Source organism: Emys orbicularis, chromosome 20, assembly GCF_028017835.1.
Source record: "Emys orbicularis isolate rEmyOrb1 chromosome 20, rEmyOrb1.hap1, whole genome shotgun sequence".
In the NCBI taxonomy this organism is placed as follows: Eukaryota; Metazoa; Chordata; order Testudines; family Emydidae; genus Emys; species Emys orbicularis.
In genome coordinates, this window is record NC_088702.1 from 16,560,917 (window position 1) to 16,575,883 (window position 14,967).

The 14,967-nt window shown below is 60.0% G+C and overlaps 1 protein-coding gene across 1 annotated transcript; it reads left to right on the forward strand.

Annotated features, from left to right (window-relative positions):
* Positions 1-276: 276 nt before the first annotated feature.
* LOC135892194 (HAUS augmin-like complex subunit 5) lies at positions 277-7,220 on the forward strand. The gene is made up of 13 exons (XM_065419906.1): positions 277-380; positions 2,071-2,146; positions 2,783-2,862; positions 2,942-3,002; positions 3,421-3,548; positions 3,805-3,883; positions 4,156-4,301; positions 4,640-4,802; positions 5,204-5,284; positions 5,692-5,849; positions 6,275-6,354; positions 6,562-6,694; positions 7,091-7,220. Exons 1-13 carry the CDS (start codon positions 277-279, stop codon positions 7,218-7,220), a joined length of 1,419 nt encoding a protein of 472 aa, XP_065275978.1.
* The last annotated feature ends 7,747 nt before the right edge of the window (positions 7,221-14,967 follow it).

Below are 14,967 nucleotides of genomic sequence, written 5' to 3' on the forward strand. Positions count from 1 at the left end.
TCTGCATAACCCCGCCCACTAACGTGTGACGCCTCCCGTCGGTGTCAACTCCTCGCCCTGCCTGCAACAGACGCTGTGTGCCACGTGCTGCCGGAGCCCCGCTCTCGGAACCAGCCCGTCGGGGCGCGTCCCTCCGCCACTGATCCAGCCCCCGGGCCCGCACCGTCCCTGCCCTGCGCTCCCCCCAGCGGCTGCGCTCAGCGCAGGGAGCCGGGCAGCGAGAGCCGGGCTGTGTATCAAGGGGAGTTTTCCGGGGGCGGGGGGTGTGCAGGGGCGATGGAATTTCCGGTCCCTAAAAGTGTGGGGGGCCACCAGCGCCGGAACGTGCCCGCCCCCCCTTCCTCCGAGCCCCCTCTCTCACGCTTCGCCTTCACCTGCAGGCCCCGCCCTCGCTCCGCCCATTCCCCCAATCCCCATCCCCGCATCGCCCCTTCCCCGATGCCCCGCCCTCGCACCGCCCTTCCCTCCTAGTCCCCGCCCTCACGCCTTCCCCGAATCCCCGCTCCCACGTTGCCCCTCCCCTAAGCCCCGCCCATTCCTCTAAGGCCCCGCCCCCACACCGCCCCTTCTCCTGAGTTCCCCCCCTTGCGCTTCACTTTCTCCCCGATCCCCCGCCCTCACGCCGCCTCTTCCCCCGAGTTCCCGCCCTTGTGCTTCCCCTACCGGCTAACCGGTAGGAAATGGTTTTGCAGGACTTTGTCTCCTGCAGCAGGTGACACACACACACACACCCCCCCCCCTCCACAACTCCACACAGCCAGACAGTCACACACGCTGATGCACAAAGGGACTCACACAATCCCAGACACTCACACACGACACACCAGGGGCACACACTAGCCCATCCCCACAAAGAGAGGGACAATCACACCCCCAGCCACACACACAATCACCCACACACACACACCGGAATATTCACAATCATGCTCAGAGACACAACCACACACAGTTCACTTCCACTGCTCCCAACACAAGGACCTCCTGCCCTGCACAGCATGTGCCGAGGCCTGTGGAACTCACTGCCACTGGACAGCTACCAATAGGAATGGACCTTTCCAAGAGACCAATAGACATAGCCGCGCCCGTCATAGATTACAAGCCCATATCTGGTGGCCAAGCTAGAACACCCTTAATTCTGCCCCCTTTGTATATTTCAAGCCCATATCTGGTAGTGGAGCTAGAGCAGAGCTTTTAGAGGGAGGCGCCCCATCTCAATGCAAAGACTCCAAGGGCTGCAGAATCTGCTCCATCCCTGGGGAAAATCTGCTCCTCATTTCCAGTCTGGATTTGTCTGGCTTCATCCTCCGGCCATCAAGTCTCGCTCTGCCTTTGTCAGCTGGGTTAAAGAGCCCTCTGCGCCCCCAAATCTCCTTCCCAGGGGGGAGGTTGGTGGAGAATGTGGGGGGGTTTGTAATCATTTGATGACTCAGTTTCCCCACTTGCTTGGGTGTGAAGCTCTCCATTGGGCGTGCAGGGCTTAACTTCTCCCAGGGGGAGTGAGACACAGCCAGATGTCAACTAGGCCTGCCGGGGCTGGAACCTGGAATGGGAGGCCCAAGGACCAGACCACATTCTGCAAAGCAGCAGGCAGAACAGGGGGTCTAGGTGTGAACTGCGCCTGGCAAAGATTTACATTGGTGGCTGCTCAGGGCAGGGGGGAAGCAGAGCAGCCAGCATGTGCCAGGCGCTCGTAATTCGCCCAGCTAGTCCTCGCTCCTTCACTGTGGACTCCCGCCACCGCCCTGCCCAGGGGGCCGGCTTCCAGCGCCTGCTTGTGACGTTTCCAAACCAGCCTCTGCAGGTTTTTCCCCAGGAATCCTGACTCCCAGTGAACATCTCTGCTGGGTAGTAACTCCCAGAATCCTTTGCTCCTTGGGAGGGAGTCCCATGGCGTGTGGCATTAGGGATAGGGGACTGCCCATCCTGGGTATCGTCTCTCTGGATCCTTTGCTCCATGGCAGAGTCCCACTGGGGATGGGGCCTGGGTTGGGGTGAGGGTGGGGGGGATGTCCTGAACTGTGCTTCCCCCCTCCCCCACCCCATTTTCACGGCCTCCTCTGGTCTCTGCAGAAAGGCCAAGGTGGAGCTGACGGTGGGAGGGAAGGTGCCTGACCTCGGACTTGCTGGCGTGGAGCCTGAAGTACTGGTGAGTGGGGAGGGGACGGTGGGTAGATTCCCGGGTGGGCGGAGAGGAATTTGGGAATCCTGCTCCCCTGTGCTAGTTGGGGATGGTGATCTGGGGGTCCCAGTCCTGGGATCTTGAGGGGATCTGGAGATCCCAAGGCAGGATCTAGTGACACAGGGTACCCGGTGATCTGAGCCCTGTGAATGCCAGCATGGGGCTCTGGTGATCTCACCGTGGGATCTGGTGATGGGGTTTGGTTGGGGAGGAGCGAATGGGACTGAGCCTGGTGCCGGGACCCGGGGGGAGTCTGTCGGGCCATTGGCAATCAGGACTTGGGATCCTGAGGGATCTCACTGAGCCTGGTGCCGGGACCCGGGGGGAGTCTGTCGGGCCATTGGCAATCAGGACTTGGGATCCTGAGGGATCTCACTGAGCCTGGTGCCGGGACCCGGGGGGAGTCTGTCGGGCCATTGGCAGTCAGGACTTGGGATCCTGAGGGATCTCACTGAGCCTGGTGCCTGGCTCCCAATAAAGGGGGGGATCCAGTAGATCCTGGTGATTCCACCAGTGATTCCTGGTGATCTGCAGCTTTCTTGAGGGCCGTCGTCTCCTCCCCACCCCGGTAACGCGTCCAAGTGTCTGTCCGTCTCTCCACAGCGGGACGTGCGGACGGCCTGCCAGCTGCGCTTCCACTTCCTGAAGTCGCTCTTCGAGCACAGCACGTCTGGGGCCCTCCCGTAAGACCCTGCGAGCTCCCCTGCCCTCCCCTCCCCCTCCGCCGCTCTGTTTCTGACCCGCCCCATGTGTGTCTCTCAGCAGCGGGACAAGCGAGGAGCTGCTGGACGCATCCTACCAGCACTGGCTGAGCACGGTGGAGGTAACGGGGGAGGGAGGCGCAATAGGGTAGGGACCCTGGGGACGGCTCGCATGGTGCAGAGATGCAGCCACCTCTGAGCTGGGAACAGCTGCACATAACACTGCGCTGGGTCAGCTCACTTGGTGCTAAGGTGCAGCCACCTCTGGGAGGGGCAGCTGGGCGCCCCTTAGCGCCGGGCATTGGGGCAGCCCTGACTGCTGGGGGGATTCCCCCCCCGCCCTGCTCCCTGCAGCACAGCACCCCCAATGCTGGGCTGGGGCATCGGGGCCAGCCCTGACTGCCCAGGGAGAGCCCCCTGCCCTGCTCCCTACAGCACAGCGCCCCCTAGCACCGCACTGTGGTATTGGAGCCTGCCCTGATGGGGAGGGTACATTGTCCCAGGCCCGCTGTGGCTCATCCCACCTCTCTGCTCATGCAGGACATCGTGGGTTCCCACCCTCCCAGCCACGTCCTGGCAGCCCTGGAGCACCTGGCCCTGGAGAACACCCTGCAGATGCAAGAGCTCACCAGCCGCATTGACATTCCCCGTGACGTAGAGGCGCTCAAGTGGGTACCACGAAGGGGGTGGCAGTGTGGGTGCATGGTGCTGTATGGAGCCGTCGCCCCCCAGTGGTGGGGGCGGGGAGGGTGGCAGAGTCAGAGCTTGGGACAGGGGCTGCTGTGGGGCTTTGGCCCCCTAGTGGTGGCAGTTTGTACTACAGGTGGCAGAGTCAGGGCTCTGGGGGGGGCTGTCACCCCAGCAGTGCTGCAGTGACTCATGGCACCAGTGCGGGGGCCTGTACCTCTGCCCTCTGGCCTGCAGGTTCCGCTACGAGAGCGCCCGTCTGGAAGACCTGGCGGGGCCGCCAGCAGCCCTGCCCTCGGTCCAGGGCCTTATACAGGTGAGTGGGGACATGGGGAGGGGCAGGCAGGGCTGCATCTGGGGGCTGGGCAGTCCCAACGGCTAGGATATAGTGCGGGGGGAAGGGTGGCACATCTGGGGGCTGGAGGTTCCGGGGGCTGGGATATAGCGGGGGAGGGGACTGTATCTCAGTGCTGGGGGGTCCCAGGGACTGTGGGGGGACCTCAGGGCCATATCTCCGGCTGGGATATAGCGGGGGAGGGGGCAATGTCCCCTGGCCCCTCCTTACCTGCTCCCTCCCCCTGGCTGCAGGAAGGCTGGAGCAGGTGTGAGGAGCTGTGGGTGCAACAGCTCCCCCTACAGGCCCGGGAGCAGCACGGCACGGCCCAGCTGGCCTCCCTCCTGCAGGAGATGCACCGGCTGCTGGCGGACAGCTCGGAGCGCGCCATCTTCGCCAGGTAGCTGCCCCAGGCCCTGGGAGACGCCCCGCCCCCTCGGCTCACCCCTGCACAGTTGGTGACCACCCACCCCTGGAAGAACGTCCCCTGCTGGGGAGACTTCCCGCTCCAGGGGTCCCCCTGTGCTGTTGGGGCCCTGTGGCACCACCCTGCTGGGGAGACATCCCCACCACCCAGGGTCCCTCCTGCACAGTCAGTGACCACCCACCCCTGGGAGAGTGCCCCCTGCTGGGAAGATTCCCTGCCCATGTGGTTCCCCCCACCCCCAGACCTACAGAGTGCGCCCCCTGCTGGTCCCCATCCGCCCGCTGAGCCGGCCTATCCCGCCCGGCCCCCAGGGCAGTGCTGGAGCTGGAGCTGCGGGCTGTGCGGCTGGCGGGGCTGCGGGATGGGCTGCACCAGGGCTACCGGGAGCTGGAGCGGGAGGCGAGTGCCCGCCACGCCGAGCTGCAGGCCTTGCAGAGCAAGCGGCAGCGCATCTTGGACTTCCGCCACCTGGTGGTGAGTCGGGGGGTGTGGGAAATCTGGGGGTTAGAGCAGGGCAACCTCTGGACATGGGATCTGCCTGGGGGGTAGGGGGGCAATAGGGCACACACTAGGATATGCGGGGGTTGGCTGGGAAGGGTCCCATGGGTGGGGGGTTCTTGGAGGGGGATCCACAGAGTACCTGGCTGGCCTAGGGGGAAGGAAGTAGAGGGAGTGCATGCCGGGGGGGAATATAGGGGTGTGGGGATGATGGGGGAAGGGAGGGAGTGGACAAGTTGTGGGAGGATGGGGGTGCCTTCTGGTGGGAAAGGGAGGGATTGCGGGGCTGAATATAGGGGTGCTTTGCTGGCACGGGGGGATCAGGGACACTGTCTCGAAGCAGCCCCAGGACTGAACCCCCCCCCCAATCCACCCAGCGCGAAAAGCAGCAGCACGTCCGGGCGCTGATCAAAGGCACCTCCTACATCAAATCCCAGCTCCGCAAGGACCAGGCCGAGGTGAGACACCCCCACCCGCCCTTACTATGGAGGAGGCTGTGGGGCGAGACTGAGGGGCACTGGCAGGGCTGCGGGAGTGGGCCCCAGGATTTGGATGGCAGGGAGCTGCTGGTTGGGACTGAGGGGGCATGGCAGGGGGCTGTGGGGCTCAGGGCTGGGAGGGCAGGAGGTTGTGGGACTGGACTGAGGGGCACTGGCAGGGCTGGGGGAGTGGGGCTCAGAGCTGGGAGGGCAGGAGGCTGTGGGGCGGGACAGAGGGGCACTGGCAGGGCTGGGGGAGTGGGGCTCAGGGCTGGGAGGGCAGGAGGCTGTGGGGCAGGACTGAGGGGTACCGGCAGGGCTGGGGGAGTGGGGCCCAGGGCTGGGACTGAGGGGCACCAGCATGGTCTCCCCCCACTCTCTCTCAGGTCCAGGCCTTCGTGCAGAGGAAGCTGCTGGGCCTGGAGCAGGACGTGACGCTGGAGTCGCAGCGGCTGCACGGGGGGGTGGAGTGCGAGGTCCGGCAGCTGGGGGCCATCGCCCTCCCCTGCCTTCTGCGCCGCAGCCTCCTGGGCTCCCACCCCCCGCTCTGTCTGAACTGCCCTATCCCCCCCCCCATCCCCTCTTGGGGTGCCCCAGGGGCTGGATCCCCATATGGAGGGAGCCCCCTGGCCTTAGGTGGGAGTACCTTGGATGGAGGGCTGTGCCCCCAATCCCCCACTACTGGACTTGGGGTATGCCAGATTCCTGGGATCTTGTCCCCCCTCCCCCCACCTGTGCCCCATTGAAACGGGGCTCAGACCCGCCCTGAGATCTGCAGGTTGGAGGGGGTAGGTGCCCGCCGAGCAGTACTGATACTTTGCTTCTCTGCCCCATGCTGGGGTTGCTGGTCCTCTGCAAGGAGCATCAGTACTTGGGCAGTGGTATTAATGCTGCAGTAGCGGCATCGAGACAAGCAGAAGCGTTGGTGCTGGGGAATACTAATGAAAACCCGGTGTTCTCTGGGAGGAGAGCTGTTCAGCTGGGCTACAAGAGCCAGGTGCTGGCCAGCCTGCAGCAGCGCCAGGGCTCCCCGGGGACCGACGCACAAGGTGAGATCCCCTCCATGGCTCCAGACGGACAGGGGGACGCCCCCCCCCACCTGAGGACCTTTCCCAGGGTCTGCAAGGGGCACCCTCCTGGCACACAAGCCGGCCTGAGGGGCCACAGGACCATGGCATCTGCCCAGCAGCTCAGCACCCTCCCCGCCCCCCCAAAGCCATAACTCCTCCAGGCCTCACCGACGTCTCTTCCCCCAGCCCTGGTGCAGGCCCTGCGGGACCACGACCGGGAGCAGGCCGGAGCCCTGGGGCCGCGGATCCAGCTGGTGACGGAGCAGTGCGGGCAACGCATCGAGCGCTGGCCCGAGGTGCAGGCCGCCATCGACGCCTGGTGAGGAGGCCCCACCCACCTGGTTTATGGGACGTCTTGTTCTCCAGAGGGGGGAGGCTCTGCCCATCCTGTGCTGGGGGTCGGTTCTCCCCTGCCTGGGGTGGGGGCTGTGAGAAAGAAGGGGGCTTGCCCAAGTGGTGGGGGCACAGGAGGGACTGATTGGGGGGGGTTGGGGTGGGAAGGAAGGGGGTGGCCTGGTACCTCTAGAGAATGGGTGTACCTAGGGAGAGGCCGGGGGGCATGTGCCATGAGGAAGGATGTCGGGGGACAGGGTGTGTGTGTGCGAGGGGGGTAAGGGTGGACGTGGGGGTGTCTACGCTGGGGAGAAGCTGTGGGGGGCGGGGCCGGAAGGAGCCATCTCACTGCTCCCCGCTCTCTTCCCCTCCCTGTCTGCAGGTGGGAGCAGCCGGGGCAGTTCGCCCTGCCTGCGGAGCACCGCCTGGGCCTCACCTTGCAGCAGTGGCTGGAGCGCTGGACCCTGGCCCTCAAGACCCTCCAGCAGCAGCAGCAGCACAGCTGGGCCTGATGGCCCTGTCCTGCCTGGGAGGGGCTAGGGGAGCCCTGCCCCCAAAGGGGTGCAGTTGTAGGGAGCCACACCCATGTTAGGGAAGGAGTGCGGGTGGGACATGCCTCTATGGGGTGGAGTTTTGGGGGGCCTAGCCCAGTCCAGCTGTCCCCTCTTGCACAAGGTGGGGGGTCAGTGTTAAGGGGTGACCAGATGCTGGCGGTGGGAGGGTTGGTGGGGCTGAGCGGAGGTGGGGGAGCGGCTGTCAGGTGTGGGGGGGATCCCAGATGGGTTTTGTGGTGTTCTGTAATTCACAATGTTCTGAATAAACTGACTAAATTCACATTCAGGTCCGTGGCAGGGACTGGGACACAGGGCCTTTCCTCTCTGGGGTGCGCCAGCTCCCGTCTGCCCCAGGGCAGGGACTGGCTGGCTCAAGTGCGTGGGGAATGGTCCCCTGCTAGGCGGCACCAGCTCTGGCTGGCTGCTTCCGGCCAGCTGGGCCTGTGATTCTGCCTGGACCCTCCCGCCCTCCCTCCTGCCCTGCCCAAGGGGCCAGTAAAGACGGCCCTGTCCCGAGTGCCTGAGCCCAGGGGTTTATTTCTGGGCTGACGTAGCACCAGCCCCGGCTGCATCTTCCTGGCCTGTCCTACCTGGCGCAGCCCCCTTGGGGCAGGCAGGGATCCCGCCCCTGAGCTCGCCGCCCTGGCTGGGGCATCCCCTGCTTGGCAGAACCACCTCTGAAGCCTTTGGAGGGGTGGGGGGGCGGCTATGTCCTTGTCCCTCTTCCATGGAGAAACTGAGGGATGGAACAGGGAGAGGTGAGTGGCCTAAACCCAGGAGTCCTGGCTCCCAGACCCAGCCCCTCCCGCTTCCTGTTGGAAATCAAGTGCGGGGGAGCTTTGCTGGGGGAGCCCCCAGCTAGGAAGTGGGGGTAGACAGCACCTATCGCTGGGGGGTGGGGGCCCCTCTCAGGTTGGTTCCTCTGGCTCCCTCACCTGGGCCCTGGGAGCGTCCCAGAGCCAGCCGCCTCCTGGGTGATTTGTGGGGGAAAGGAGGATGCCAGCGCTCTACCTAGTGGTTCCCAGCCTTTCAGTGTGGGCGGGCGCCGGACGACCAGCCGCCGAACTGCCGCCGAGAAGCAGCGTCATCGAGAAGCTTCGCAGCGACATTTCGGCAGCTACGCTTCTGGGTGTTGCCGCTTCTCGGCGGCGGCTGCTTGTCCGGCGGCCGCGCTCCTCAACTGTGGGGCGCTCCCTTGTCAGTAGGTGGGCGCTATGGTGCCCACAGGCACCGTGTTGGGGACCACTGGCTCTACCCTTCCCCTGGGAGCGGACGGGGGCCTGAAGTCCCCTCCGCTGATTGGGGGCTGGGGGGATACGGGCTCCCGCTGCCCCGTGCTGGCTGACTGTATCTGCAGGCTCTAGGCCGATCCCCAGGAAACAGCCCCAACAAAGCCCCACAGCACCCTGCAAATCAGACAATTCCCCTGGGCGCGGCCAAGATGCCAGTGGCCAAGGAGATGGCTAGACCCCACTGTCATTGCCAAGGCTGCTAATTCCCCTCAGCCCAGTCGCGGCCGGGCTGCTAATTCCCCTCAGCCCAGTCGCGGCCGGGCTGCTAATTCCCCTCAGCCCAGTCGCGGCCTGGCTGGTTAAAACACCCTCTGTCCGGACGGTGCTTAAAGTGGCCGGAGAACCGGGTCCGGGGGATCTAGCATCCTCCGGGTGCAGCAGCTTTCGTCCAACAGGCCTTTTAGTATTCAGGACTATTGATCTGTACAACAGCAGCCCCGAAAGAGACCGGGGCAGAATCAAGGCCCCCGTTGTGCTGGGGGCTGCACAGACACAGAGACAGGCCCTGCCCCAGCTGAGATCAGGGCCCTGTTGGGCCAGGCGCTGCCCAGACGCAGCGAGAGACAGGCCCTGCCCCAAAGAGTTTACAGGCTCCATACCCAAAAAGTTGGGAGGAGAAACAGAGGCCCAGTGTCACACAGCAGCACTGAGAATAGAACCCAGGAGTCCTGGCTCCTCCTACTCTAACCAGTAGTCCCCAATCCCCTCCCAGAGCCTCGATAGAACCCAGGAGTCCTGGCTCCTCCTACTCTAACCAGTAGCCCCCACTCCCCACCCAGAGCCTGGATAGAACCCAGGAGTCCTGGCTCCTCCTACTCTAACCAGTAGCCCCCACTCCCCTCCCAGAGCCTCGATAGAACCCAGGAGTCCTGGCTCCCAAAAAGGGCAGGAGTGGGGTCTAGAGGTTAGAGGAAGGGAAGCTGGGCATCAGGACTCCTGGGTTCCATTCCCAGCTCTGGGTTAAAGTGGGGTCTGGTACGTTAGCACAGCTGGGGCTGGGAGCCAGGACTCCTGGGTTCTTCCCATCCCCCACTTAACCATCTCACACAGCAGGAGGAGGTTGGGCAGGAAACGGCGATGGGGTGAAAACTACCAAGAAATGCAAATCTTCGAAGGCGCCTGTGCCAGGAACCGGGTGGTGCAGAAACCACGGCCCCCTCTCCACCTCTTATCCCCCTTTGGCTGGCATTGGATCGTGCCCCCTATGAGCCCTGGGGGGCAGAGAATAGCCACAGTGCAGGGTGGCCCGGCCACACCCCCAATCTGCCCGCTACGGGCCCTGGGGGGCAGAGAATAGACACGGTCCTGGGCACCCCATCCAACTGAAGTGTTAAGTGTCACAGTGACCCAAGGTGTGTGTATAGGAGGGGGGTGGTGTGTGTATGTGTGTGTGTGTGGATGGATTTATGCACGTGTTTCTGTATGTCTCGGGTTCTGCAGGGGTTGTGTCTGGACGGGTGTTTGTGTAGCTGTGGTGGGCAGTTCTGTGTGTGTGTGTGGCTGTGCAGGTTGTGTGTTTGCATCTGTTAGCGGTTGTGTTAGTGTGTCACTGGATTTGTGCAGGTGTTTGTGTATGTTAGTAATAATGTGTGTGTGGCTGGATTCATGCATGCGTTTGTGTATGTTTGCAATCCTTTGTGTGTGTGCATGCTCTGTTGCCCTCTGCCTGCAGCAGCAACAACCGCTTCTCCATGTGTCACAGCCCCCATACCGTCAACCCCGGTGGCGATTCCACCATCCTACAAAGGCTGGCTGGCCTGATCCTTCGCAGTGGCGTAGCCAGGTTCTAACATGAGGGGGAGCGAACACATTAAAAAAAGGCACCACCCGACATATATAATTACTAATTACATACTTTTAAATTTGTTATATATATTTATTTGAACTTAAAATAAAAACACTTTCTGACCTTTCCTTGCTCATCCCTCCCATCTTCCATTCCTTGTAGGCGTTCTCCAATCACCTGTTTCAGATGCTTGCTCATCCAGCTTGGTCTGCAACTCTTCCCTACGAATATTTCCCCCTTGCTTGGGACGTAGGCTTCAGAGAGCTCCTACAACTTTGATTTAAAGTAATTCCGAGCCACCTCCACCTTCAGATCCTTGAGTTCTTCAGTCCAGTCTGCTTGGTGGTTCCCTAACTAATTCCCTTCGTTTTTTAAAGTTTGCCCCTTTGAAATCAAGGCCCCTAGTTGCAGAGCTCTTTTTGTTTATCCTTCCATCTAATTTAAACAGAATTAGCTCATGATCACTCGAGCCAAGGTTGTCCCCTACAACCAGCTCTTCTCGGAGGTCCTCGCTGCTCACCAAAGCCAATTCTAAATGGCTCTATCTCTTGTTGGTTCAGTGCCTATTTGATAAAGAAAGCTGTCGCATCCAGGAAAATCTGGGCCCTTCTATTAGTAGGAGCACATGTCCTCCACTCTGTATCTGGGAAGTTAGTCTCCCACAATCACAAGCAATATTTTATTTAATTAAAAGCATTACAAAGGTTTCTCTCCCTCTCCAGATCCAGATCAGATCCTGGGGGCTTTAGCACATGCCAGTCACTAGCCCAGGGGAACCCCTCTGGTAGCTTTCTTCCCCCAACTGATTTTGGCCCAGACTCTTTCTTATCCATTCCATTACTTCTCATTTCTGTACAGTCTGCCTCCTCGTCAATACACATTGCTACTCCAGTGCATCATTCTCATCTTCGCCCCTTCTTTCACAAACAGCCCCTCGGCCTCGGCGCTGCCTCCCTCGTTTGCAGCTCCCCCACCTTCCACTCCTCCCTGCCCAGGCTGTTTCTGGGAAGCCGTCCAGCAATGACCTTGGTTCTGCTCCACCTCAGGCTTGGATCAGTCTCTCTGGCTGAACTCTAAGGGTATGTCTACACTGCATGATTCCCAGGCCGAGCAGATGGGCTCATGCTCGCTTAGCTTGAGCTAACGGGTGCAGACATTTGGCATGGGCAGCAGTTCAGGCTAGCGCCCCTGTTTGCCCACTGGGATCCAAGCTCAGGTGGGTAGGCAGAGCTACACCATCCACAGAACTGTTCTTAACGCTAGATCAGCTTGAGCTAACACGAGTCTCCCCGCTGCAGTGGCTAGATGCGCCCTACACTTCTTGGGGCAGAGACCTGCCTCTAGCCCTCCAGCTCTGTTGGTTACAAAGAGGTTGGGGGTTCAGTGTGTGTCCCCCTCCTAAGTATTGAGCTCAAGGCTGGATGCTGCTAACTGGCAAACTCAAGGCAAGTGGTACAACTCAATTTATATTTGTTTATAATTTCAACAGATAAATTGATTTTAAAAAAGCTTAAAAATAAGTTTTCATGGTTGTGCAAAATGATAGGGGGGAAATGCTTAAAACCATTTTTATCTTCACAGTTGCAGGAAATTGGGGGGGGGGGATCAGGCAATATTTATTTAACAGTCGATGCTGACATTCAACAAGTGAGAGCTTCATAAACCGTTAAAACACCCGTTGGCAACATCACCTGTCAAACTATACAAAATGTCAAGAGCCTTAAATCAAACTCTGAGAAGTGATCAAGCTACCTTGCCTGTCAGTTTCAGTTAGCAGCAGCGGGGGGGGGGGGGGGGGGGGGGGGGGGGGGGGGGGTCAGTTTTGTGCATGTGTGATGAAATCTACGATTACTGACATTTACCGATTTGAGAAAAAAAATCTAATTTTTCCTCATGAGCCTAGAAGCATCATGGACAAACATCTCTAGGAAGCTGGTGTTCCTAGTGGCCAGAAAGCCAGAGTCCAGCCCAGCGCAAAGACCAGGTTGAAAATTACTGCTGGAAGAAATTTTTAAACAGTAGAGTGCCACCCCTCCCTCCCTGGGCTGTGGCTGCTGCAAACTCTCACACGTCCTCCCTAGGAAGACTGTAGGAAGGTTTGTCTAACACCTAGGGTTAAGGGGATCGGCCGGGAGCCTCCTCCTCATCCCCGGGGAGCCAGGCAACCCGCCGAAGCCCGGAGTGAGGGAGCAGGGCTGGGGATGGGGGAGGAGGGTGGTGCGGAGCCGAGAGCAAGCTGGCAGCCGCACGCAAAACCCGGCTCCGGACTTCGAGTCTGGAGCCCAGTGCTGGCTGCACAGAAAGGCGCAGCTTTTGGAAAATGTCCTCAGGGGAAGCAGCTGCTTCCCCTGCACCCCCCTCAGCTACACTACGGATTCCCTTCGCCCGTCTGCGGAGTGTGGTGGGGGCTGCAGCTCACCCCCTGTAGCGCAGGAGGGCGCAGGTGCGGGGCGCTTGGCTCCGATGCACCTGGAGGGCAGCTCGGGTGGGGCGGGGCAGGGCCTGTGGTTTCCGTTCAGCGTTGCCTGGTGCTGGGCCGTTGCACAAGCCCCAGCCACGCCGCACAGTGTGCCCCGAGAGGGAGTGGGGGGCCAAGCAGATGATCCAGCACCAGGGGGGAGAGGATATGTGGTTGGGGGGAGGGATGGCCTTGGGCTGCACTGGGGGAGTGCAGAGCAGAGGTGACCCCCCAAAAACCTGCAGCGAAGGGATGGACAGATGGAGGGGGTGGGGTGGATAGAGGCGGCAGCGAGCCTAAAAACTAAAATGGGAGGGGGGGTCTAGTGGTTGTGTGGGGGTGGGGGGTTGGTAGTCAGAATTGCTGGGTTTTATCCCCAGCCCTGGGAAGAGAGTGGGGTCTAGTGTTTGGAGTGGAGGGGGGAGGGGCGAGCCAGGACTCCTGGGTTCTCTCCCTGGCTCTGACTCTCTCTCGTACAATCCCTCGGCAGTTACCCAACCCGCCAGCGTGTGGGAACGAGGGGGTGGAGTCGGGTTGCGCCAGGGCCCAGAGTCCCGTGCCGCCCCTTTGTTACTCAACCAGGGGCAGGGTGGGGGATGGCCTGGGAGACCCACTAAGAAAGGTGCTTCTGGTGGGTTTGTGTGTGGGTCACGCTGCCCCCTGCTGGATAGACCGTTCTAGATCAGACCCATGGGCCCCTTTAGCCCAGTCTCAGCCCGGGTCAGCCCCTGGGAGCCCATCCCACTCTGTCGCCACCGCTATATCTGTTGGTCTCTTGGAAAGGTCCATTCCCATTGGTAGCTGTCCAGTGGCAGAGAGTTCCATGGGCCTCGGCACATGCTGTGCGGGTCAGGAGGTCCTTGTGTTGGGAGCAGTGGGAGTGAACTGTGTGTGGTTGTGTCTCTGAGCACAATTGTGAATATTCTGGTGTGTGGGGAGGTGATTGTGTGTGTGGCTGGGGATGTGATTGTTTCTCTTTGAGGGGTGGGCTGTGTGCCCCAAGTGTGTCGTATGTGAGTGTCTGGGATTGTGTGAGTCCCTTTGTGCATCAGCGTGTGTGACTGTCTGGCTGTGTGGATTTGTGTGTGGTAGCTGTGGTCTGTGTGTCACCTGCTGCAGGATACAAAGTCGTGCAAAAGCATTTCCTACCAGTTAGCCCAGCAACACACACACACACACACACACACACACACACACACACACACACACACACACACACACACACCCCCCCCCCCAGGGCTCAACCCCTCCAGCAGGGGGCAGCAGGGACACACACATCTCCCTAGGCCCAGCTTGGATGAGTTCCCATCACAACCCGGCACGGTGTCCCCACACAGGTTTTGAGCAGGGGGTTGGACTAGATGACCTCCTGAGGTCCTTTCCAACCCTGATATTCTGTGATTCTAAGTAACACTGTAGGAAGAGGATTTATCCTTGTCCACTTAAATATTCATGACACTTATAAGCAGCATTACACATAAACTATTATTGAGGCATGCAAATTACACAAATACTGCATTTGAAACTGCCTGCTTGTTTTAGGGAGATAACTAATTTCTTAACCTGAGTAGAGAGACAAATACAATTGCAAAAGATTGTTGCTTGGGATGCACTGATTCAGAATTATGGTTCCCATAATGGAACCATAATGGAACCACCTTTTTAACAGGGTCACCATGGAACCCCATTTCTTAGTGTGCAAGCCATCTTTATTGGGAAGTCCTTTGCTGGCAACATTTACAGCGCTGACTCACAGTCCTCTTCTAAGGGCTTGATCTTGTTTTACTGAAGTCACTGGGAGTTTTACCACTTGTTTTGTTTGGATCTGGGCTGGTTCCATACTGCAGCTCCTGGAATAGTCCTCTCTCCTCCATGTGATCTCATCCTGCTCCCTACGTGACAACGGGAATATTTGCACAAGGGGAAAGGAATGGAACAATTCTTTTCTGTGGGGAAATCGCTGAGACACTGACCCAAATCCCACACTTCCGTAACGCGTGATAACCAATCCCTTCAAACTTTGATAAAACAGTATAATAGAAATGAAAAAAAAAACTACCCAAATAGGTAAAACCTTATCAGAAAAAAGAAAACAACACAGCTAAATATTACAAGCACTGACATAGCACACCGTTTTTCTTTTTTTTGAACCAGCATGTTCTCCCCAAA